Here is a 23,089-nt window from a genome sequence, read left to right as displayed (position 1 = left end):
GGGGTCCCTCCCAACCCAGCCCATTCTCTGATTCTCTGATTCTCAGCCCACCTCGCTGTCCCCTCATCCATCCCCTGCTCTCTCAGCTTCGCTATCAGGGTGTCCCGGCAGACAGGACCAAGGGCCCTGCTGAACCCAAGGCAGACGCCATCCCCCCCTCTCCCTCCAGCCGCCCAGCTGGTCCCTACCGGAAGCGGAAGTGGGTGGTTACGGCACCCAGAAAGATGGCGGCGGCCGCGGCGGCTCCGGGCGCGCTGGACGAGCTGGTCTCGTCGGTGACTCTGTACCGCCGGCGGCCGCGGCTCCTCCACGGCACCGTCTTGCCCTTCGTGGCGGGGCTCTACCCGGCTTGGTTGTGGCTGTGGGGACCGCGCGTTTGGGCCTCGTGGGGAGAAGCGGCAGCGGCGGAGGCGCCTGGGGAAGGAGGCGCGAAGCCGGGCCCAGGCCCCGCTCCGCCCGAGGCCGCGCTGCTGGCGCTCGCCGCCATCGGGGTCGTCCACTTGCTGACGGCGCTGTCGGGGCTGTGGTCGGTGCACGCTCACTGCGCCCTCACCTGCGTACGGGTAAGGCCCTGGGGATGCCGGTTCGGCGGGGTTGGCCGAGCTGCAGACACCCCCCGCCCACACCCCCCTCCTTTCCCCCGCCCACACCCCCCTCCTTTCCCCCCCCCACCCCTCCTTTCCCCCCCCACCCCTCCTTTCCCCCCACCCCCCCACCCCTCCTTTCCCCCACCCCTCCTTTCCCCACCCCCTGTTCCCCCCTTCCCCGGGGCTGCTCCTGCCGTGCGGCCTCCCCGGGTGTTGGGGGGGAGGATGTGCCTTGCCGGGGGGGAAGATGGCGAGGGGTGGGAGGAGACACAAGCGTTTCTTCCGTTACCGGCCCGGAGCAGCACGCTGGGGGGGATGGGGATGGGGATGGGGATGGGGAGGGGGGAAGGAAGGGGAGGCCGGCGGTGGGGCCATCGCCAGCTTGGGGGTTGCTGCTGGTACCTGAGCCACGAGTGCTGGTGTGGAACGAGCCTCATTGGGGTGGGGGGGGAGGGCGGGTTTAGGGCTGGATCAGGGTGACTGGAACCGGTTTGACCCCGGTGAAAGCACCGGCTGGGAAGAGCTGGTTCCTCCCGGTGTCTGGGAGGGTCCCTCCCGGCTCCGGGGGGTCCGGGACGGTTCCTCCTAGCTCCTTGGGGTTTGAGACGGTCCCTCCCCCCTCCTTGGGGTCCGGGATGGTCCCTCCCTCCCAGCTCCTTGGGGTTCAGGATAGTTCCTCCCGGCTCCTCGGGGTCAGGGAGGGTCCCTGCCCCCTGCTCCTCAGGGTCCGGGGGGGTCCCTCCCTCCCCCCTCCTCGGGGTCCGGGGGGGTCCCTCCCTCCCCCCTCCTCGGGGTCCGGGAGGGTCCCTCCCCACCCCTCCCCACCCCAGGGTATCTGGGAGGGTCCCTCTCGGCTCCTCGGGGTCCGGGAGGGTCCCTCCCGGCTCCTTGGGGTTTGGGATGGGCTTTATGAAGCAGCTCATTTGCCTTTCAGGAACCCTGTCCCAGAAAAGCCACCTTGGCTAAAGTGGTGCCAACCCCCAACAACGGATCAGCAGAGCTGGTGCCGCTGCACAGGGACCAGGTGAGGAGAGCGGCCTGGGCAGCCTGTCCCAGGGCTCTGTCACCCCCACAGTGACAAAGGTCCTCCTTGTATTGCTGGGGAACTTCCTCTTGTCCTGGTGCTGCCATCCCTGAGCAGAGCCTGGCTCCTGGCTCTTGCCTTTTGCATATTTATAGACACTAATGAGGTCACCCCTCAGGCTCCCAGGCTCATGAGCCCCGGATCCCTCAGCCTCTCCTCACAAGGAAGGGGTTTCACTCCCTCCTTCACCTCAGTGGCCCTGTGCTGGGCTCTTCTGAGGAGTTCCCAGTCCTCCTTGAGCTGAGGGGCCCAGAACTGGACAGAATATTCCAGGTGTGATCTCACCAGGGCAGAGCAGGGGGGGAGAAGGGTTCTCCTGACCTCCTAACCCCCCCCTCCTAACACACCCCAGAATCCATCAGCCTTCCTGGCTCAGTGCTGGTCGTGGGCATCCTGCTGCCCCCCAGCTCCCTCTCCCCTGCGCTGCTCCCCAAAAATCAACTGCAGTGGGTGAAAAGTGGGGGTGTTGAGGACTCTGTGGTGTTGTCAATCCCAAACAGCATGGAGCCATACCCACAGATGTGTCAGGGCTCAGGGTCTCCTGCCTTCTCCAGGCAGCGCTCGCGTGGTGCCGAAGCCTTTGGTGGTCTTCACTGTTTGCTTTCTCCCTGCAGGGTGAGGATGGGCAGGAGGCTCTGTCCTTTGAGTTTCAGAAAATCAAATACTCCTATGAGATAGATGGCAAGAAGCAGTTTCTCCCAGTGGCTTTTCCTGTGGAGCATCCCCTGAGTTACTACCAGAATGCCCGTGGCTACCAGGAGGACAGGGACATCCGAGCAGCCGAGAAGAAGTACGGTACAAACAAGTGAGTCTTCCAACTTCAGCTCCTCCAGCAAGTACCCTCAGGTTCCTTCAAGGCCAGAGAACAGTGTCAGAGCAGGGGCATTGGCTCCAGCTTGGGCTGAAGATGGAAATAAATGGTGTAGAATAACTCAATGGGATCAAAGTGCCTGAAAACAGGGAGGTTGTGGGTGCGGGCGGGTTTGGGTTGGGTTTTGCTGAGGATCTGGAATGTTTCAGGTGATGTGATTCAGTTCTTTCCCAGGGCTGAGATGGTGGTGCCAGAGTTCTTGGAGCTCTTCAAGGAGCGAGCTACAGCTCCGTTCTTCGTCTTTCAGGTAAAGGAACAAGCAGGAGGAGCTGGGTGTGGTGGTTTTCTGTCCTTTGCTCTGTGTTGGGTCTGTTCTGCCCATGACACTGACTGAAGAATGGTCTCTCCCTGCCCTTACCTCCACTCCTGAGCCTCTCAGTATCTGTATTTTCCCTTATCCCACTGCAAAGGGATAAGGGAGGGGATTCTTTAAAAGAGCAGATAATGGCAGGACAAGGGGGAATGGACTAAAGCTAAAGGAGGGAAGGTGTAGATTAGATATTAGGGGGAAGTTTTTTACAGAGAGAGTGGTGAGGGGCTGGAACAGGCTGCTCAGAGAGGTAGTGGATTCCCCATCCCTGGAGGTGTTCAAGCCCAGGTTGGCTGGGGCCCTGGGCAGCCTTGTGTAGCTCCAGGCCTGGAGGTTGGTGTCCCTGCCTGTGGCAGGGGGGTTGGAGCTCTGTGACCCTTGGGGCCCCTTCCAACCCAGACCATTCTATGATTCTATCTAAAGGGCAGTGAGGGAGTGACTTTGGTGGCTGTTTCACCCCAGAGAGTTACTGTGACTTCCTCTTCCCTGGCTTCCTCCAGTGACACGTGTAGTGAGTCAGCCAGGAGAACACCCACCCCCATTAGAGAACCCCTGGAAAGGGCTCAGGATGTTTTCTGTCCCACAGGTGTTCTGCGTGGGGCTGTGGTGCCTGGATGAGTACTGGTATTACAGTGTCTTCACCCTCTCCATGCTGGTGGCATTTGAAGCTTCTCTGGTCCAGCAGCAGATGAGGAACATGTCGGAGATTCGGAAAATGGGCAACAAACCCTACATGATCCAGGTGATGGGAGCTGGGAGGGCTGTGCTTGGGCTGGGGCTGGCTGGTAGTGCCCCATCTCATCCTCTGATCCTTGTCTGACACGTGCAGAGCTTCTAAAAGCACTTTATTCCCCCCACAACCCCTCCCAGGTTTACCGGAACCGCAAGTGGCGCCCCATCTCCAGCGACGAGATCATCGCCGGGGACATCGTGTCCATCGGTAACCACTCGGGGGGCTTCTCCCCCAACCCTGCCTTCAACTCCCCTTCCCTCGGGGGGCTTCTCCCCCAACCCTGCCTTCAACTCCCCTTCCCTCGGGGGGCTTCTCCCCCAACCCTGCCTTCAACTCCCCTTCCCTCAGGGGGCTTCTCCCCCAACCCTGCCTTCAACTCCCCTTCCCTCAGGGGGCTTCTCCCCCAACCCTGCCTTCAACTCCCCTTCCCTCAGGGGGCTGCTCCCCCACCCCTGCCTTCAACTCCCCTTTCCTCAGGGGGCTTCTCCCCCAACCCTGCCTTCAACTCCCCTTCCCTCAGGGGGCTTCTCCCCCAACCCTGCCTTCAACTCCCCTTCCCTCAGGGGGCTTCTCCCCCAACCCTGCCTTCAACTCCCCTTCCCTCAGGGGGCTTCTCCCCCAACCCTGCCTTAAGCTCCCCTTCCCTCAGGGGGCTTCTCCCCCAACCCTGCCTTAAGCTCCCCTTCCCTCAGGGGGCTTCTCCCCCAACCCTGCCTTAAGCTCCCCTTCCCTCAGGGGGCTTCTCCCCCAACCCTGCCTTAAACTCCCCTTCGCTCAAGGGGCTTCTCACCCAACTCCTCTTCCTCCTGGCACATTCAACTTGGCAGCGAAATGAGTTTGGGGATAAAAACCTGATGGGGCTTTTGAGGTGTCATGATTTGTGGCTCTTGGGCCCAGCTGCCTTTGGGCGGGGGGAAATTGAGGTAACCCAGCATCAGATGCCTGGGCTTAGGGTTGGGAAGATGAAGCATTCTCACCTCTTACAAGGGGAAGGGCAGATCTCTCTCTCCCTTTTAAGGTTCTCTTACCCCAGGACACATACTAAGTGATGTTAAACTTCCCTGGTCTCACTAGAGGCTGAATAACCTCCCAGTCCTTCGGGTTCTCAGCAGTTCTGGGTGTGCACGTGCTGTGCTAGACCTGGACCCTCCCCTAGTAGGGTTTGGGAAGCTTTAGGAGTCTCCTGGATCTCTGCTGAGCTGAAGGAGAGCCGTGCCCAGGCAGACAGGTAGCTGGGTGATGCCACTTCTGCTGCTGAGCTGCTCCCTCTTTGCACACTCAATGCAGGCCGCTCTCCTCATGAGAACCTGGTGCCCTGTGACGTGCTGCTGCTGCGTGGGAGGTGCATTGTGGATGAGGCCATGCTGACTGGGGAGTCTGTGCCACAGATGAAGGTCAGTGACACGCTCTGGCTGGTCCCTGTGGTGCAGCCCAGCAGGAGTCTTTAAATGAAACAAGGAGCATCCGAGGTCCTGCACGTTTGGCAGTGCAGAGGAACCTCTGTGACCCCACTGGGCTGAGTGACACAGTCTGTTTGCTGTCTGCTCCCTGTCAGTGATTGAAGGGATCTGGTAAATGAGCAATGAAAGGTCTGTTTTGTCTGGTGATGTCTCCAGGCTCTGGGTTTGAACTGCAGCTTCAGGCCTGGCATTGCCCTCTTCTGTGTTCCCCAGCCTGGATTCCCTTGGCTGGGTTAGAGGTGGGAGGAGGAACAAGTGTAAAGCATTCAAACCCTCAAATCCTCCTTTCTGCGTCCCTGGGTGAGCTGACAATGACAAAGCAGCACTTGCAGAGCCTCCCTTGCTGAATTCAGTGCCCCTGGGGTGAACGAGTCCCCCAAACCCAGCACTGCCACAGACCCCAGGCTCTGAACCCCGACTGGTTGGGACCTGAGCGGCAAGTTGAGACCCAGATTCCATTTGGGCCACCTCTGCCTGAGCTGAAGCCAAGAACATCTTGTGGGCTGGGGGTTATTTGGGTGTCCTAGCTCAGAGCTGTGGTTCTGAGGCTGAGCACTGTCCTGCAGGAGCCAGTGGAGGATCTCAACCCAGAGCACATCTTGGACATGCAGACGGATTCCCGCTTACACATCATATTTGGGGGAACAAAAGTGGTGCAGCACATCCCACCCCAAAAGGCCAGCACGGGGCTGAAACGTACGTACCCAGGCACAAGGAGGGGGCAGCTCAGGTGTCTCCTGGCTGTGTAACCCCATGGAACAGTCACCTTCAGGCTCCTGTCTCTTCCTCTTCCAGCTGTCGATAACGGCTGCGTGGCGTATGCTCTGAGGACCGGCTTCAACACGTCCCAGGTAAGAGGTGAACGTGGCTCCTCGCCTCCCGCCTTCGATAGCGGCCGTGGGGTTCAGCGTTCTGCTCTGAGGGAACCCTTAGGAAGTGGGGAGGCACAAACCAGGGCACTGGGGTGACTCCTTGCTTTGTGGGAGAGGGAGAAATGAGGATGGTCTGTTAGGTGCAGAAGGCTGGGGGTTGGCTTTGGGGGTTGGCTTTGGGGGTTGGCTTTGGGGGTTGGCTTTGGGGGTTGGCTTTGGGGGTTCCTCTTGTGACCAGCTGCTGTGTAGATGCGCCACAGCTCCTGGTTATCCCTGTTCCTGTAATGATATTGGTAGGGAAAGTGTGTCCATAGAGACTGGGGATGTGAACATGAGCTTTTTGAGTTGGAAATCAAGGCAGCTTCCAAGAAACAGTTGTAGTAACTTAGTCCCAGCTTTGGGGGTGTTTTTTTAGCCAGTTAATCACAGAAAGGGGTCAAAGTCTCAGGCTCTGGCACCAGAACCCCATGTTCAACCCCAGACTTGGGTTTCATACACGTGCTGCTTGCTGTGGGGGTCGCTTCCTGCACTGAAGGCTGTTCTCCTCAGGGGAAGTTGCTCCGTACGATCCTCTTTGGGGTGAAGAGAGTGACAGCCAATAACTTGGAGACCTTCATCTTCATCCTGTTCCTGCTGGTCTTTGCCGTTGCCGCCGCCGCGTACGTCTGGATCGAAGGTGAGGCTGCTGCTTCCCTCTTCCAGGTCTCTGCACAGGACTGGCACCAAGCTTGTGGGAAGGCCAGTTGGTCTCATTTCTAATAGCTGGGTGGGGCTGTGCCAGGGGGGTGAGCCTTGGGGCCCACGCTGCATTCTGGCTGCTTTTCTTGCCCTCCCACAGCCCCTCCTAGGTAGGTGAGCTGCTTTGTGCTGCTGGTCTTGAGGATGAGGAGTAACCTGCTCTCCCCTCTCACCCCACAGGCACCAAGGACCCGAGTCGGAACCGGTACAAGCTCTTCCTGGAGTGCACACTAATCCTGACCTCAGTGGTTCCCCCTGAGCTGCCCATCGAGCTCTCCCTGGCCGTCAACACCTCGCTCATCGCCCTGGCCAAGCTCTGTGGGTACCGCGCAGAGCCCAGGCCTGCGCCGGGGGGCAGGGGCGAGCGCCACGTTCCCATGGCTGTGGGGAGGGTTTGGGGGTTAGAGATGATGTATATGGGGGGCAGGGAGTGCCTGAACCCTGCAGGACTCAGGAGTTGGGCGCTGTGAAGCAGATCCCAACGTATCCGTGCGCTGTGCTCGCTCCACAACCCGGTGCTGAGCAGGGTGTGGAACGGGGAGGCCAATGCATCATGTTGAGCCACATCATTGCCACTTGGTGTCCGTGCTGGGAGCTGAGGGGTGGGAGTTTGGGGTTCCAGCACTGCAGAGATACCTCCTGTCATGTGGTTTAAGCCTCCTGAGCAGCCCGCCTGGGCCCGGCTCTGTGTGGCCGCTGGCTCACGGCACGTCCTGTGCCCCGTTCCAGACGTGTACTGCACGGAGCCCTTCCGCATCCCCTTCGCTGGCAAAGTCCAGGTCTGCTGCTTCGACAAGACTGGCACCCTGACCAGCGACCACCTCGTGGTGAGAGGAGTTGCCGGGCTCAGGTGGGTGCCTGTGGGGTTTTCCTTGTGCCAGGGGCTGCCAGGAGCTCCTCAGGCACAACCTGAGTCACGTTCCAGCGAGGAAGAGAAGATGATGTGGGATTCAGAGAGGGAAAGGAGTGGGTTGAGCTGGAAGGAGAAGGGGCTGTCTGGTAACAACACTAAAAATACACTCTGTGGGCTCAGGATTTGGGGGTTAATTGTCCTGGGGGGACTTGTTGCAAAGGGGTTTTAAACCAGGACAGAGATATCACAGCACCTTCCAGGGCCTGAAGGGGCTACAAGGAAGCTGGGGAGGGACTTTTTAGAAGGGCCTGGAGTGATAGGATGAGGGGGAATGGGTTTAAATTGGAAGGGGGGACATTTAGATGGGATATTAGGAGGAAATTCTTCCCCAGGAGGGTGGGGAGGCCCTGGCACAGGGTGCCCAGGGAAGGGAGGTGGTGGCTGCCCCCACCCTGGAGGTGTCCAAGACCAGGTTGGATGGACCTGGAGCAGCCAGGGCTGGTGAGAGGTGTCCCTGCCCATGGCAGAGGGTGGGACTGGGTGGGCTCTGAGGTCCCTTCCAGCCCTGACCGTTCTAGGAGTGTGAACAGGGGTGCTCTGGCTGGCTTCTCCCTGCAGGGATGGGAAGGAAGTGACACCAGTGTCTGACATCCCTGTCGAGACCCACCGAGCGATCGCCACGTGCCACTCGCTGGTGCAGCTGGATGATGGGACGCTGGTGGGAGATCCCTTGGAGAAGGCCATGCTGATGGCTGTGGACTGGACCCTGACCAAAGGTAAAACCTGAGTCTGACTCTCCCCAGATGATACCTGAACTTGGGAGGGTGTTTTGGGGGGAGGGGGGGGGATGGTGACTGGTTCTGTCAGCTCTGAGCTTGAAGCTCTCCAGTCTGTGGGGACTTCCTCTGCCTCATGCCAGCTTCCTGCCAGGAAAGGATTCACAGAATGATTTTGGTTGGAAAAACCCCTTTAAGATCATCAAATCCAAGTGGGAATTCCACCTGGTGTGAGCCCAGGAACTGGTTTGGGGCACTGGAAACCCTTCCAATGCTTGTCTGAGGGACAGCAAATGAGTCAGAGTCCATGCTCAGGCCTGTGGGTACCAGATGCTGCTACGGGCACGCTGGGTCGGTGTCTCTTAGTTCTGGCTGTGCCGACTGTGTGACATGGGGCTGTGGCCAGTGCTGAGGGCAGCAGCCACACAGGGTGTACCCCTGGCTTCCTGGCACCCCGGCCAGGTGTACCCCTGGCTTCCTGGCACCCTGGCCAGGTGTATCCCTGGATTCCCAGCACAGAAATTCCCAGCACTGTCTACCTCTCTTTGAGAGGAGGTTGATCCGATCTGGGTGACCTGGGGGGCTCCTTGGGGACCCGAGGGGAGGGACGTCGCTTTCGATGCCGAGAAACCTTTCAGGATTTCCTGGTCTCTTTGTTTCCAGATGAGAAAGTTTTCCCCAGAAGTATTAAAACTCAGGGACTGAAAATTCACCAGCGCTTTCATTTTGCCAGTGCCCTGAAAAGAATGTCTGTCTTGGCGTCCTACGAGAAGATCGGCTCGACTGAGCTCTGTTACATTGCAGCTGTGAAAGGGGCCCCAGAGACGCTGCACAGAATGGTGAGCGCCCCTCGCTAGCAGGGGAGGGGCCTCTGCTCATCCCTTTCCACCTCTCCCCTCATCCTTGAGAGGCTGGAACCTGGAGGATGTGGGGATATCATCAGCTAACCTGGCTGGGGATGTGGGGTGCATCCTAACGAGACCCCAGCACCTCGCCCAGGGTGTTCCCAGCCCCTCTTGCTGCCAGCAGAGGGTTAAATCAGGGAAGGGGGTGGGGGGAATCTCCTCTTGTGATCTCAGGGCCCTTCCCTGAGGTGCCTCTTGCCCCTGTCCCTGGGTTCAGTGCTGGTGGGTGCTGGAGGCTGGACTAACCCAACCCTTTGCTTTCCCCACGCCTGCTGCAGCTGGCTCAGTGTCCCAGCAACTACCAGGCTCTCCACACGGAGATCTCACGTGAAGGGGCACGAGTGCTGGCCCTTGGCTACAAGGAGCTGGGACACCTCTCACACCAGCAGGTATGTCTGTCTGTCTGTCTGTCTGTCTGTCTGTCTGTCTGAGCTGTGGAATCCAGGGGCCGCTCCGAGCAGGGGGGTGGGGACTCTCTTGGGGAGTGGGGCTGCTGGGACAGCATCGGTGTCCTGATGGGGAAGATCTGGGCAGATCATGGCCCTGGCTTTGAGCTCTTGTGCATTGTTGGGCAGCTCTGTTGCCCTGTTAGGAAAGCAGGGTTGGTTCTTCCCCTGCAGCACCCCAGCAAGCTTGGTGCTGAGCTGCTCAGCCATGGCCTCACGCAGCGATGGGCACGTGGAACCCTTTCCAGGGCTGTTTGTGTGCAGCTTCTGAGCCAAAGCAGCCGTTCTCCCTTGGAAGAGCTGCTCCCCACCCTGGGCTGCTCTGTGCACCCCAAGTTGTGTCCCCAGCAGCACTTTGGCTGCAGGAAGCACCAGTTGGAGAGCAGCAGGTGACATCCCCTCCCCTGCTTTGCCTTGGCAGGTACGAGAGATGAAGCGGGAGGCTCTGGAGTGTGAGCTGAGGTTTGCTGGCTTCATCGTGGTTTCCTGTCCTCTCAAAGCCGACTCCAAAGCTGTCATCAGGGAGATCCAGAACGCCTCGCACCACGTAAGAGTCGGCAGCAGTGCTGCTGCCCCTGGGGGCTGGGGTGTGGAGTTGCTGTGCCAGAAGCCTGTGTGGAGCCAGGGTGAAAGCCAGGACACTTGTAGGTGTGACATTATACCAGGGATGTCCCCTGGCTTGGAGAAAGCCTGTCTGAGGGCTGCATCTCCCAGAGGATCACAGAATTTTAGGGGTTGGAAGGGACCTTGAAAGGTCATGTGGTCCAACCCCCTGCCAGAGCAGGATCACGTAGAGCAGGTCACACAGGAACCTGGAGTAGGTCACACTGTCCCCAGCAGCCAGGCTGGGCAGGAATCAGTCCAGACTCACTGTGAAGTGCTGCTTATCTGCCTGGTGCTGATGGTTTGACCCTTCTCTCTTGCCCTCAGGTAGTGATGATTACAGGAGACAACCCTCTGACTGCCTGCCACGTGGCCCGGGAGCTCCACTTCTTGCAGCGGGCGCACACGCTCGTCCTGCAGCCTCCCACAAGCAAAGGTAACCCCATCCCTGGCAGGAAGGGGCTCAGGAAAGGGCTCTGTCCTTGGGGCACAGCAGCCCCTCAGCCAGCTGTGTGCTTTACCTCTGCCACTCAGTGCTGGCGAGGGAAACAATCCCAGAGAGTCCTTTTCCCCTCTCTTCCCTGCCTTGGAGTGCAAGCTCCTGAACCTCCACACTCATGGGAGCTGCTGCTTCTCTCTCCAGACTCTGGCTGGCAGTGGCAGTCCATCGATGGCACCGTGGTGCTCCCAGCCATGCCAGCCTCCTTGGGAGAGCTGACGCAGCGCTATGACCTGTGTGTGACTGGGGAAGGGCTCTCTCACCTGCAGTCTGCGAGCAGGCAGCAGCTCCTGAAGCTCATCCCACACATCCAGGTGTTTGCCAGGGTGGTGCCGAAGCAGAAGGTGAGAGATTGTGGCTGCTGGTAAGAGCTGGTTTTAGTGGGGTTCTGGCAGGGCCCTGTGGTGTTGACCCATGATTAACACTGAAGCTGTTCTTAATGAAGCAGCATAACCCCTCACAACATCCAGAGCTCAGGATGTGCCACACTGTTAATCCCAGAGAATCCAGTTCCTAAGGCAGAGCCTGGAGGGTGAAGCATTTGGAGCCTGGGTGTGAGACCAGCGAGTTCCTGCAGGACAGAAGCAGGATGTGTCACCCAGCCTGGCCAGCAGCACAGCACACAGGCTGCCACCCCTCAGCGCCCTGTCTCTCTGCAGGAGTTTGTCATCACGACTCTGAAGAGCCTGGGCTACGTCACACTGATGTGTGGGGATGGGACCAACGACGTGGGAGCTCTGAAACACGCGGATGTGGGTGAGTCTTAATGTCTGAATGGACAAGGGGAAGGCTGTGGATGTGTCTACTTGGACTTCAGGAAAGCCTTTGACACGGTTTCTCACAGTATTCTGACTGAGAAACTGGCTGCCACTGGGCTGGACTGGGGGACCCTCAGCTCAGGGTTAAAAACTGGCTGGCTGGATGAGCCCAAAAGGGTGAATGGAACCAAATCCAGCTGGAGGCCGGTCATGAGTGGCACCCCCAGGGCTCCTCAGTCCTGGGTCTGGTCTTGTTCAACATCTTTATCAATGACCTGGATGAAGGGATTGAAGCTCCCTCAGTGAGTTTGCAGATGACACTAAACTGGGAGGAAGTGTTGATCTGCCTGAGGGTGGGGAGGCTCTTCAGGGGGGTCTGGACAGGCGGGACCCATGGGCTGAGCCCAACGGGATGAGGTTTAACGTGGCCAAGTGCAGAGTGCTGCACATGGGACACAACAACCCCAGGCAGCGCTACAGGCTGGGGGGAGGTTGGCTGGAGAGCTGTCAGGAGGAGAAGGACCTGGGGGTGTTGGGTGACAGCAGGATGAAATGAGCCAGCAGTGTGCCTGGGTGGCCAGGAAAGCCAATGGCATCTTGGCTTGTATCAAAACCAGTGTGGCCAGTAGGTCTGGGGAGGGGATTGTGCCCCTGGACTGGGCACTGGGGGGGCTGCAGCTCCAGTGCTGGGACCAGTTCTGGGCTCCCCAGCATAAGAAGGACATTGGGGTCCTGGAGAGAGTCCAGAGAAGGGCAACCAGGCTGGGGAAGGGGCAGGAGGGCAAATCCTCTGAGGAGCAGCTGAGGGAGCTGGGGATGCTCAGCCTGGAGAAGAGGAGGCTGAGGGGAGACCTTCTCCCCACCTACAGCTACCTGAAGGAGGGTGCAGAGAGGTGGGCGATGGTCTCTTCAGCCAGGGGACAGGAGCTGGGACAAGGGGCAATGGCACTAAGCTGGGCCAGGGCAGGGGCAGATTGGATATTAGAAAAGAATTTGTTACTGGAAGAGTTGTCAGGGCTGGAACAGGCTGCCCAGGGAGGGGGTTGAGTCACCATCCCTGGGGGTGTTCAAGAAGAGGGTGGATGAGGTACTTAGGGGTCTGGTTTAGCACAGGATGGGAATGGATGTGCTATAAACACATTTTCCCAGAAGAAAGGTTCTTCCTTAACTGTTTTATCCCTCTGAGCTTTACCTCAGCAAGCCTAACAGCTCGGAGATCCCTGTGTGACTCACCTCCCCGTCTGCCTGCGGGTGGAAACCCAGCGGGGATCCCTGCTTGGCGAACACACTCTTCCAGGGAAGGGATTCCACCCCCAGCCATCACTTTTACTCTCCCACAGGAGTGGCACTGCTGGCAAACGCTCCTGAGAGGCTCCCTGAGAGGAAGAAGAGACCCCGCGATGGACCCGGTGATGGGAGACCTGCGCTGCCCGCGGCGGGCAGCGGGGCCGTGAAGCCCACCTCCCGCGGCGCCAAGCACAGGGTCCTGTCCCAGCGTGAGGAGCAGCTGGCCATCCAGAGGGTGGGTAATGATAATCAAAGCCCCTTACCTTCCCCTCCCTCCTTATCCCTCCCAGGGTTTACTGCTGAGTTCAGGGAGTGGTGGGATGTACTGGGAAGAGACCAGAGACCAGCTTCTCTGCTCGCTCTGCCAGACTGGAGGGATGTGGGGAGAGGGTGCAGCTCTCCCAGCTGATGGTGGGAGCGTGGAGGGTTCTCCTTGCCTTGGAGCAGGGGGTGTGGGAGATGATGGCTCCTCGTTATCGTTGTGATAATGAGGAGGAAGTTTGTGTCCTCCTCCCCCCACAGGAGCGCATCAGTCAGGTGCTGAAGGATTTGGAAGACGACCGCGTTCCGGTCGTGAAGCTGGGCGACGCCAGCATCGCAGCCCCCTTCACCTCCAAGCTCTCCTCCATTCAGTGCAGTAAGTGTGGGTGGGACCTGCCCTGTGTCCAGGGGGGGAATAACTGGATTAAAAGAAGCCAAGTCGGAAGGCGCAGGCTGGGGGAGAAACATCTCTGAACCTGTGTCCTCCCAGGGTTGGTTTGTGCTCAGCAGCCCCACAGGAGCTCCTGGGGGGCAGCACAAGCAGTGAGGGGTCAGCATCCCTCTGAACTGCTTTGGGAAAGGACTGAGGGACCCTCCCCAGAGCCCGTTTTGTTTCCAAACGCCGCTTCCTCTTGCTCCTTAGTCTGCCACGTGATCAAGCAAGGTCGTTGCACGCTAGTGACGACGCTCCAAATGTTCAAGATCCTTGCCCTGAACGCCCTGATCCTTGCTTACAGCCAGAGTGTCCTCTACTTGGAGGGGGTGAAGTTCAGCGACTTTCAGGCCACTCTGCAGGGTCTGCTCTTGGCTGGCTGCTTCCTCTTCATCTCCAGGTCAAAGGTGAGGGCAGGGCAGCGCGTTGGGACAGCAGCTGACTGATGTTGAGCTGAACTGGGCTCACTGGGGTACCCCCCTCTGAGAACAGACTTTGATTTTAATGAGACACCCTTCCCTAGTGATGGAGGGGAGAGGAGGGAGTTCCTTTTGTTCCTCAGATTTGGGAGATCTCTCAAGGGGGAGCAACGTGGGTAAATACAGCTCCACCAGGGTCGGTACGTGCGACACCAAAGCCATGGGGCAGAGGAACACAGATGATAGTTGGGTTCTGCTGGGTAACTGCCAAGAGACAGCGTGTGGCACCCAAGTGAGGGCTGCTGCTTTCCTCTCACAGCCCTTGAAGACACTTTCCAAGGAGCGGCCGCTGCCAAACATCTTCAACCTCTACACGGTGCTGACGGTGCTGCTGCAGTTCCTCGTGCACTTCCTCAGCCTGGTTTACCTGTACCGCGGCGCCCAGGCGCGCAGCGACCCCAAGTAAGCGGCTCTTCCTCTCTCCAGGGGCTGCCCAGCAGGAGGGTTGGGGGTGGAAAGGAGCCTCCTGGCTGCCACGCTTCTCCCATGGGTGCTCACTGCCCAGCGTTGGGTGGCCCCACGTTACCATGGAGCCTGTTTTGAGTCCTGAAGTCGAGCGTCGGCAATGGGATGGAGATGGTGGGAGCACAGTCTGTGATATGCTGCATGGGAAGGGGAATTAGAACTAGAACTTCCTCCAGTGGGGTGGGTGGCTGGACAGCTGATAAAGAAATCCCCACAAAAAACCCTCTTTTTTTCCATTTTTCCATCTTATTTGGGGTAAAACCCCGCGGTGCTTCCGGCTCCGCTCGCGTCGGGCAAGGCTGCTGCCACCAGGAGCCACCGGACCTCAGGTGGTTTGCTGGTGACACTAAGCTGGGTGGTGTGGTTGACACCCTAGAAGGAAAGGAGCCATCCAGAGGGATCCTGACAGGCTGGAAAGATGGGTGAACCTACTGAGGTTCAACACTGCCCAGTGTCAGGTGTTGCACTTGGGCTGGAAGAATCCCAGACCCAGATCCAGGCTGGGAGAAGAGCTCCTGGGGAGCAGCCCTGAGGAGAAGGACCTGGGGGTTCTGGTGGGGGAGAAGCCTCACATGAGCCAGCAGTGGCTCTTGCAGCTGGGAAGGGTGATGGGATCCTGGGCTCCATCAGCAGAGGGGTGGCAGCAGGGACAGGGAGGGGATTTTCCCTCTCTGCTCTGCCCCAGCTGGAGTCCTGTGTCCAGAGCTGGGGCCCACAATACAAGAAAGATGTGGGGCTGTTGGAGAGGGGTCAGAGGAGGGACATGGAGATGCTCAGAGGGCTGGAGCAGCTCCCCTACGGAGAGAGGCTGAGGGAGCTGGGCTGGGTCAGCCTGGAGAAGAGAAGGTTGTGGGGGGACCTCACTGCAGCCTTCCAGTCCCTGAAGGGAGCAGAGGAACAGGAGGGAATTCAACTTTTTAAAAGGCTAGACAAGGGCAGAACAAGGGGGATGGATTAAAACTAAAGGAGGGAAGGTTTAGATTAGATATTAGGGGGAAGTTTTTTACAGAGAGAGTGGTGAGGGGCTGGAAGGGGCTGCCCAGAGAGGGGGTGGGTGCCCCATCCCTGGGGGTGTTCAGAACCAGATTGGATGGGGCTCTGGGCAACCTTGTGTAGCTCCAGGCCTGGAGGTTGGTGTCTCTGCCTGTGGCAGGGGGTTGGAGCTCTGTGACCCTTGGGGTCCCTCCCAACCCAGAGCAGTCTACGATTCTATGATCTCCCACTCTGCTCTCTTCAGGCAGGAGGAGTTTGTGGATCTGTACAAGGAGTTTGAGCCCAGCCTGGTGAACAGCACCGTGTACATCATGTCCATGGCCATGCAGATGGCCACCTTTGCCATCAACTACAAGGCAAGTCCTGCTCCTGCTTCAACTCACCCCTCAGCCGCGCTGAGGAACCGGCGACGGAATTCAGGGGCCAGAGAGGAAACCAAACGTTCTCCTCTGGTCACCAACGGCTCCGTGGGGAGGAAAACTCCCTCTTTCAGGACCACATTGGAACGGGGCTGAGCATCCTAAACCTACCATGGGTTATTCTGCATCCCTGAGGCTGAAGGAGCACAGCTCCTGGCCTCCTTGTCACGGCTCCTGGTCCCCGCTCACGGCTCCTCCCCACTGTGTTCCAGGGTCACCCTTTCATGGAGAGTCTCCGGGAGAACAAGCCGTTGCTGTGGAGCATCATCCTTTCGGGATTGGCCATCGTGGGGCTCCTCACAGGCTCTTCCCCAGAATTCAATGAACAGTTTGGCTTGGTAGAAATCCCCACGGAGGTGAGCAGGGGGCTCCTTGCCCCCTTTGGGGGGGTGTTGAGGGCTCTAACGAAGCTGGGACAAGCCCCAGTGATAGGAAATTCAACTCACTTGGGTCACAACCCTCCCCCCAGCCTCCTGGGAGGGTTTTTAGGGTTCAGCTGCTGGTTTTGGGGGTCGGGATCTAGTTCAGTAGCAGGGGGGGGGGTGCTGAGTAACCCAAGGGAGGGCAAAGAGGGGCTGACAGCTCCCATATTCCTTCCCCCTAGTTCAAGATCGTGATCACAGAAGTGCTGCTGGCTGATTTCTTCCTCGCCTTGTTAGTGGACCGAGTCCTTCAGTTCCTGCTGGGGAGTGCCAAGCTCAAAGTGCCTTCCTGACCCAGCTGGCCCAGCCCTCACCCCCCCTACCAGCCGCAGGGCAGCGCACCCAGGGCTGGCAGCGTTTGTCCAGCATTGAGAATCACCTTGAATTCTGAAGAGAACTGGGAACCTGGGGGCAGCTTCTCCCCTCACCCCAGATCACCTGTGAGACCAGCCCTGGCACCCAGACTTTTGACCGCGCTGGGCTCCACCCCCCCCAGCCCGCCCGGCCTTTTGTACCGCGCTGCCGGCGTGAGGAACCTTTGCAGAGTTTGGTAACTAAAAGCAGAACCTGGTGCATTTTGAAACACCTCTGGGAACGTCCTTTGTGATGTGAGTTTCATACCCCAGGATCCCCGAGTGCGGGGAGTGAGAACGAGTGACCACGGTGACGCCGCAGCTCGGACAGTTCAGACCCGGTAACGGAGAGATTGTGGGTGGGGGAAAGAGAGAAATCAGCTTTATTGTTCCCAGGAATGATTCCTGCCCTGGGACAGGGATTGTGCTTCATCAGGTACCCTTGAAATCTGAGCAGGGGCACAGGGAGCTGGGTCTGGCTGCGGTCCACAGCCTTGAGGGTGATTCTGGTGCTAACAGATGCCGGGTGGGAGCCGGGCGGCCGCTGTCCTTTCAACCACGAAGGTGTAATTGTACTGAGAGGGGGAGGGGAAGCAGGGAAACACACAGGTGATGCCATTTGGTCCTGACCCCTTATTTTGAGAGAATCCACCCCAAAAGAGCAGCGTGCCCTTGCCACTCACCTCCTTCTCGATATCCGCCAGCGACTTGACGTTGAGGCCTGTGAGCACAGCCTGGAGAAGGGGGAAAAAGGAGGGGGGAAAGTGTTGCCAGTTAAGCTGAGCTTTGAGGCAGGATTAACCCAGCTCTTTCAAACCCCACTCACGGTGGTGCCGGCCCCAAGGCTGCGCTCAAATCTGGGGTGCAGGGTGAAGGGAACCCCGTCCATGGCTGGGGAGAGAGGGGAAGAGAGGGGGTTAACCGCCGCCAGCGGACGTCTCGGTGACTCCGGTGATGGTTTAAGTGAGGAATAACTCCCAGGAGGTGGGGGGAACAACCCTCCCCCTGAGCCCTTTCTCTAGGAGCAGCTTTGGGGGTTCCAGCCCCCCCTGTAAGGTGGGAGCTGCTGTACCTGAGAGGCCGTAGATGCCGCTGGCATCGTACAGCGACTCGTGCGGAGGAACGCGCCTGGCGCCGCATCCGGCCCCCGGTGCCCTGCAGCAGATGGGAATTAATTAATCTCAGGAGGTGAGATATTAACGAGCCCCAGAGCAAGGGCACGGAGACTAAGAGGTGGAACTAGCAGTCAGGGGATCTGTTCCCAGTCCCAGACTGGTGCAGGGAGGGGGGTGAGGGGGGGATAGAACGATGGGGATTGGAGTGTACGCGGGGTCCAGGGCGGGGGGCTGGAGCGAGAGCTGCTTCAGGTCGGCGCTGAGTGTCCGCGGTTTGGGGACGGGCGGGGGGCTGGATTTCGGGACGGGCCCTTTCTTGCACCAGATGGCGAAGTTACCCAGTTCCCTGGCGGGGGGGAAAAGGGAGGTTAAAAGGGGGTGAGAGGGGGAGAAGCCGGGGGAGGGGGGGGGGGGATGGTGGTGCCAGGGGCAGGGCAGGTCCCCCTACCCGACCCGCAGGTACTGGGGCAGCGCTTTGCTCTTGGCGCTCAGCTTCACGTCCAGCACCGCCGTGTCCGCAGCATCCGGCGGCAACAGCTTGACGTACAGCCGCTTTTTCCGGGAGAGCCCGGCTCCTACGGGGGCGGGGTGTGAAGATAGGTACCAGGACCGGGCACCTCCTACCCCGGTATCTACCCCTTTCCATCCACCCTTCCCCGCAGCTTACGAGGCTCCGGGAACTCGGGGGCGCGGATGTAGCCGGGGGGCTGCGGGCTCCGCTCGCTCAGGACCTGCACGTCGGTCACCACGAGAGCCGCCTGGATGGGGTTGGGATGGGAACTCGGTACCGGAGGGAGTAACAACATCCCCCCCACTCCCTCCCCACAAGCTCCCTCCCCGGCCCCGCCGCCCCACCTGGTCCCCGGCGCTGCGCACACACAGGTACCCGCCGCCCTTGTGCCCGAAGCCTTTGCCCAGGTTGGCGGCCGCGCCCTCGGCCGTGACGGTGATCTGCGGGCACACGGAGCGTGGGGCGGCCGCGGGATTGGGATGGGAGTGCGGGTCGCACCCCCAGCCGCCCGCACCCCCCCCACCCCGGTCCCTACCGCGGTCCAGCCGGCGGGGGCCGCGTCGGGCGCTGCGGTCCAGCCCAGCCCGGTGAGCGGAGCCGCCGCCATCGCCCGGGAGTGGCGAAGTCCCGCCCCCCCTCCCCAGCTGAGGACGCGTCATGGTGCTATCACCACAGCGATTGGCTGGCGCCGCCTGAGCGACGCGTCCCCCGGCCAATCAACGAGCGTTGCCCGAAGGAGTACGGAAAGAACAGACACCGGTCCCAGTCCCGGGATCGCCGCCGCCTTTATTGGCCGCGCTCAGCCGTCCGGCACCGGCCTCTGCCTCGGCGGGGCGGCCAGCAGCTTGCGCACCGGGGAGTTCTCCAGCTGCTGGAAGGTCCTGGCGGCTGGAAACAGGCAGGAAAGTCTCGTTAGTGCCCGGTAATGACACCCCCCGGGGCTCCCTGCCCGCCCCCGGCCTCCCCACCCTGCTTACCGAGCTGCTCCGAGAGCTGCCGCAGGTACTGCTCGCTGTCCTCCGTGAAGGTCTGCAGCACCTTGGCTCCTTGCTGGAGCTCGTCCAGCTGCCAACAGAGTGGGGAAGAGTCACCGGAGGGACAAAAAAAGGGACTGAAAGGGGCAAAGAGGGACCTGAAGGGACCAAAAAGGGATAAAAAGGGACCAGAAGTCACCAGAAGTGATAGAAAAGGATCAAGAAGTGACTCAAAGGTGACCAGAAGTGACTAAAAGTTGACCACAAGTGACTAAAAATCACCAAGAGGTGACAAAAAAGCACCCAAAGTGACAAGAAAATGACCTGAAGTGACCAGGAAGGGTCAAAAAAGTGACCAGGGAATTACCTGAAGTGACCAAAAAGGAACCAGAGAGTGACCAGAAGTGACCAGAAAGTGGTAAGAAAGGGATAAGAAGGGCTGGAAGTGCCAGAGAAGCTGTGAGGAGCAGGGGGGGCCACCCACCAGCAGGCGCACACAGCCCAGCCCCTCGCGCTGCTCCTGCAGGACCTGCCCGTAGTCGGGTTTGCTGCTCAGGACGGCGGCCTGGGACGTCCCCTCGTAGCTCAGCGCCTCAGCCCGGCCCTGCTCGCTCCGGCACCGCTCCAGCTGCCTGCAACCACCGTGGCTGGGGCCCTTCTCCTTCTCCCTCTCCCATTCTTCCCACCCACTTCCCATTTCCTCCTTCCCTCCCCTCCCTTTTCCCCCCTTCTCTTCTCCCTTCCCCCCCTTCCTTCCCCCCTTTGCAATTTCTTCCCTTTCCCTGTTCCCATGTCTTCCCCCTTCCCTCCCTTCCCTTTTCTCCCTTCTCCTCTCCCTTCCCCCCCTTCCTTCTCCCCTTTGCAATTTCTTCCCTTTCCCTGTTCCCATGTCTTCCCCCTTCCCTCCCTTCCCTTTTCTCCCTTCTCCTCTCCCTTCTCCCCCTTCCCTCTCACCTTTGCAATTTCTTCCCTTTCCCCGTTCCCATGTCTTCCCCCTTCCCTCCCCTCCCATTTCCCCCTTCTCCTCTCCCTTCCCCCCTTCCTTCTCCCCTCTGCAATTTCTTCCCTTTCCCATTTCCTCCTCTCCCTTATTCCCCTTCCTTCCCCTCCTTCCCTTGCCATTCCCACTTCCCCCTTTCCCTTCCTTTTCCCTTCCCTTTCCCCCCTTCTCCCTCCCCGGGGGGGACAGACAGACGCAGCCCCCGCACCTGGCCCGCTCCTCCGCGTGCTCCTGCCAGCGCTGCAGCAGCTGGTCCCAGGCCTGTTCCTCTGCAGAGAACCTGTGGAGCAGGAGGATGGGGCCCGTCACCACGTGAGCGATGGGAGGATGGGGTGGGGGGAACAGAGCTCACCCCAGCCCCCTCAGAGTGGGGGTACAGGGGGGGTCTCACCTGGCGATGTGCTCCTTCAACTGCACCACTGACTCATCCAACGAAGCATCAGGGGCAACCCTAAAGCACAGGTGTGACGTCAGCGCGCACAGGCGTGATGTCAGCGCGCCCCTGAGGCGACCCCAGAGCCCTCAAGGCGACTCCAGAGTCCCTGAGGCGACTCACAGCCGCTCAAGGAACAGCAGAACAAGGGCAAGAGAAGGCTCAGCCATTTCCTTTACCAGGAGAACCTCCCTCTCCAGACCCTGCACCCCGGGGCAGTACAGCTTCACCCTCCTACAAACCCCCACACCAACCTCTCCTCACTGGTTCTCTTGCCTGGGTGAGGGAAGCTGGGTAATTAACACCATTTAAACGAACCCAGAGGATTCTGACACCACTGGGGGGAAGGTTTGTGTCGGTAGGGTCACAAAATTAAAGGCCCCCCCCCCCCCCCCAAAACAAAGCAACAGGATTCAGGGCTTAGGCAGGGATGAGTCCTTACCCTTGGGGGGCTTCAACACAGCTCCTGAGTGTCCCATCTTGCTCCAGCTTCTGCACATGTTGCTTCAGGTCTCCCAAAACTGACTGCACTGGAGGCAAAAATGAAAGGGGGGTAAAGAAACACAGCCACCCCCCCCAGAGAAACCAGCAGCACCGACACGATTCAGGCCCTTCCTAAAGGAGTAACTCAGCCCTGAGGCCACTGTTTGTTCCAGCTGTCAGTTCATCCTCCCTCCTGGTTGCGCTCTACGTCTGAACAGCATCACTCCTGTGGTTCTGGCTGCACCCAGCCCTGGTTTCATTCCCAGAGGAACAATGGGGGGATTTTTACAGCTGGGATTACCCTCCCATGATAAATGTATCATCACACTTACCATTGGCTTCGAAAGCCTCGGGGCTAAAGTCCTCTGTCTGCTTCAAGCTGTGTTGCAGCTTCTGTGCTGAAAACTAAGGAGAGAACAGAAGAGGAGATCTCAGCGAGGCCAAAGGAAAAAGGAGTCCCTCCTCCTCCTCCTCACATGCGTTTCCCTCACTCAGAATGGACAGTCAGTGGCAGAAGAGAGGTGAGAGAAAAATAAATGGCAATTTAAAGAGAGGACCTTACCTGGAAACTGGAGAGGATGAGCATGGAGAGCCGGTCTGTCTCTGGCAGATCCAGGCTGATGGATTTGCTTAACTCTGAAAAAAAACAGAGCAAAAGGGCGTGGGGACATTGGCACCCAACAGCTGGAACAGTCCCAAAAGACACCCAAAGCCGGGGTGCAGGATACAGGAGGAGCAGGGAAAAGAGGGAGAAACGGAGTTCTCAACAAGGAAAAGTCCCTCTTAACCCTCAATCACAGAGAGAAAACATTGGACAGCCAGCCAGCAGCAGCTACTAGCTTGGGATAGTGCAGTTTAGCCAGCAGCCAGCACAAAAGCCGTGCCACTTGCTGCCCTATGAGACTCCCCTCAGCAAGGGGAAGCAGCGGAGCACCAACCGGTGACGTCCTGGTGCACAGGGGGCAGCGACTTGCGGCGTTTGGTCCCTTTCAGGCTCGAACGGCACCAGGAGCGCCGCTTGTCTTGGGGAGTGGAGATGAGCTGCCCCACGGACAGGTCCAAGGGGCTCGATTCCTGGGCTTCCCTGGGGCTGCTCCTCCAAGGAGACGCCTTCTCGGCGGGGGCTCGGCGGGGGCTTCTCCTGAGGCCGGGGCTCCCATCGCTTCTCCCGGCTGCAGCCGTCCCACGGGGACTAGCGCTGGCGTTCCCATCGGCAGCGTCTGGCCGCTCAGGAGCCGCTGTCTCCTCGGCGGGGCCAGGCCCTGCGGGACAGGGGGATAAACCGGCCCGTCAGCGGGGCCTGGGAGCGGCGGGAAGGGGCAGCATCCCCCCGGGAACCCAGCGCATCGCTTCAGGGCCCGGACCGAAGGGCAGAGCGGGGCCGATCGCCGGCCCGTGGTGTCCCGGGGGGGGCTCCAGAGATCCCCGTCCCGGGGCAGGACCCAGCCGCATCCCTTGTGTGTGTGAGGGGAGGGGATGCTCGGCCCTCCCGCCCTCCGCCGCCCTTACCCGCCACACCTCCAGCCGCTGTCTGCGCTTCTCCGGGGCACCGCTGAGGGGGAAAAAACCGTTCAGCAGGCAGCCAGCGAGACTCCTCAGCCGAGCCGCCTCCCCTCCCGCAGCCCTCACCTCCTGTTCCGGCGCGGTGACCGGCCCGGAGCTCACCGCGGCCCCGCTTCCCTTCAGCGCCGCCTCCTCCATGGCGGCTGCTGGGCGCTGAGGAGGGCGGGAAAGCGCCGGGGCTGGCGGGCGCATGCGCAAAGCCGGCAGCCGTCGTTTCCCGCCCAGCCGCGCGCTCGCATCGCCTCAGGGAGATCAGCTCGCCTCAGGGAGACCAGCTCTCCTCATGGCGATCGCCTCTCCTCATGGCCATTTCCTGCCTTCCCTCAGGAAACGCTGCTTCCCTCTCACGGGGCGCCCTCCTCCTCTCCCTCAGCGAGGTCTCCCCTTCCTCATAACGACCTTT

General features: G+C 59.8%; 3 protein-coding genes across 3 annotated transcripts; 1 reads left to right on the top strand and 2 right to left on the bottom strand.

The window, feature by feature from the left end:
- Window positions 1–224: 224 nt before the first annotated feature.
- Window positions 225–16,845, top strand: ATP13A1 (ATPase 13A1; the record flags this gene model as incomplete). The annotated part of the gene is made up of 26 exons (XM_084277810.1): window positions 225–563; window positions 1,522–1,611; window positions 2,286–2,476; window positions 2,717–2,789; window positions 3,439–3,594; window positions 3,723–3,792; window positions 4,873–4,979; window positions 5,612–5,741; window positions 5,841–5,896; window positions 6,467–6,593; window positions 6,836–6,973; window positions 7,385–7,505; window positions 8,127–8,284; window positions 8,948–9,123; window positions 9,468–9,578; window positions 10,057–10,182; window positions 10,566–10,674; window positions 10,882–11,081; window positions 11,397–11,493; window positions 12,836–13,017; window positions 13,305–13,419; window positions 13,687–13,883; window positions 14,215–14,357; window positions 15,658–15,769; window positions 16,045–16,188; window positions 16,437–16,845. 26 exons carry the CDS (start codon window positions 225–227, stop codon window positions 16,545–16,547), a joined length of 3,579 nt encoding a protein of 1,192 aa, XP_084133936.1. The 3' UTR covers window positions 16,548–16,845.
- A 125-nt stretch (window positions 16,846–16,970) lies between these two features.
- On the bottom strand, window positions 16,971–18,840 carry MVB12A (multivesicular body subunit 12A; the record flags this gene model as incomplete). The annotated part of the gene is made up of 9 exons (XM_084277789.1): window positions 16,971–17,182; window positions 17,291–17,341; window positions 17,434–17,498; window positions 17,680–17,762; window positions 17,934–18,068; window positions 18,171–18,297; window positions 18,390–18,480; window positions 18,578–18,673; window positions 18,769–18,840. 9 exons carry the CDS (start codon window positions 18,838–18,840, stop codon window positions 17,120–17,122), a joined length of 783 nt encoding a protein of 260 aa, XP_084133915.1. The 3' UTR covers window positions 16,971–17,119.
- A 159-nt stretch (window positions 18,841–18,999) lies between these two features.
- On the bottom strand, window positions 19,000–22,830 carry DSN1 (DSN1 component of MIS12 kinetochore complex). The gene is made up of 11 exons (XM_084277824.1): window positions 22,753–22,830; window positions 22,633–22,675; window positions 22,062–22,385; window positions 21,686–21,759; window positions 21,456–21,528; window positions 21,083–21,170; window positions 20,599–20,658; window positions 20,416–20,487; window positions 19,692–19,839; window positions 19,211–19,298; window positions 19,000–19,121 (listed from the first exon to the last, which is right to left on the bottom strand). The coding sequence occupies exons 1-11, from the start codon at window positions 22,822–22,824 to the stop codon at window positions 19,033–19,035; spliced, it is 1,131 nt and encodes a 376-aa protein (XP_084133950.1). The 5' UTR covers window positions 22,825–22,830; the 3' UTR covers window positions 19,000–19,032.
- Window positions 22,831–23,089: the final 259 nt, after the last annotated feature.

The sequence above is a fragment of the Gallinula chloropus genome, assembly GCF_964237585.1.
Source record: "Gallinula chloropus genome assembly, chromosome: 36".
Taxonomy (NCBI): Eukaryota; Metazoa; Chordata; class Aves; order Gruiformes; family Rallidae; genus Gallinula; species Gallinula chloropus.
Note: the sequence above shows the minus strand (reverse complement) of the source record. Positions and strands in the feature narration are given on the sequence as shown.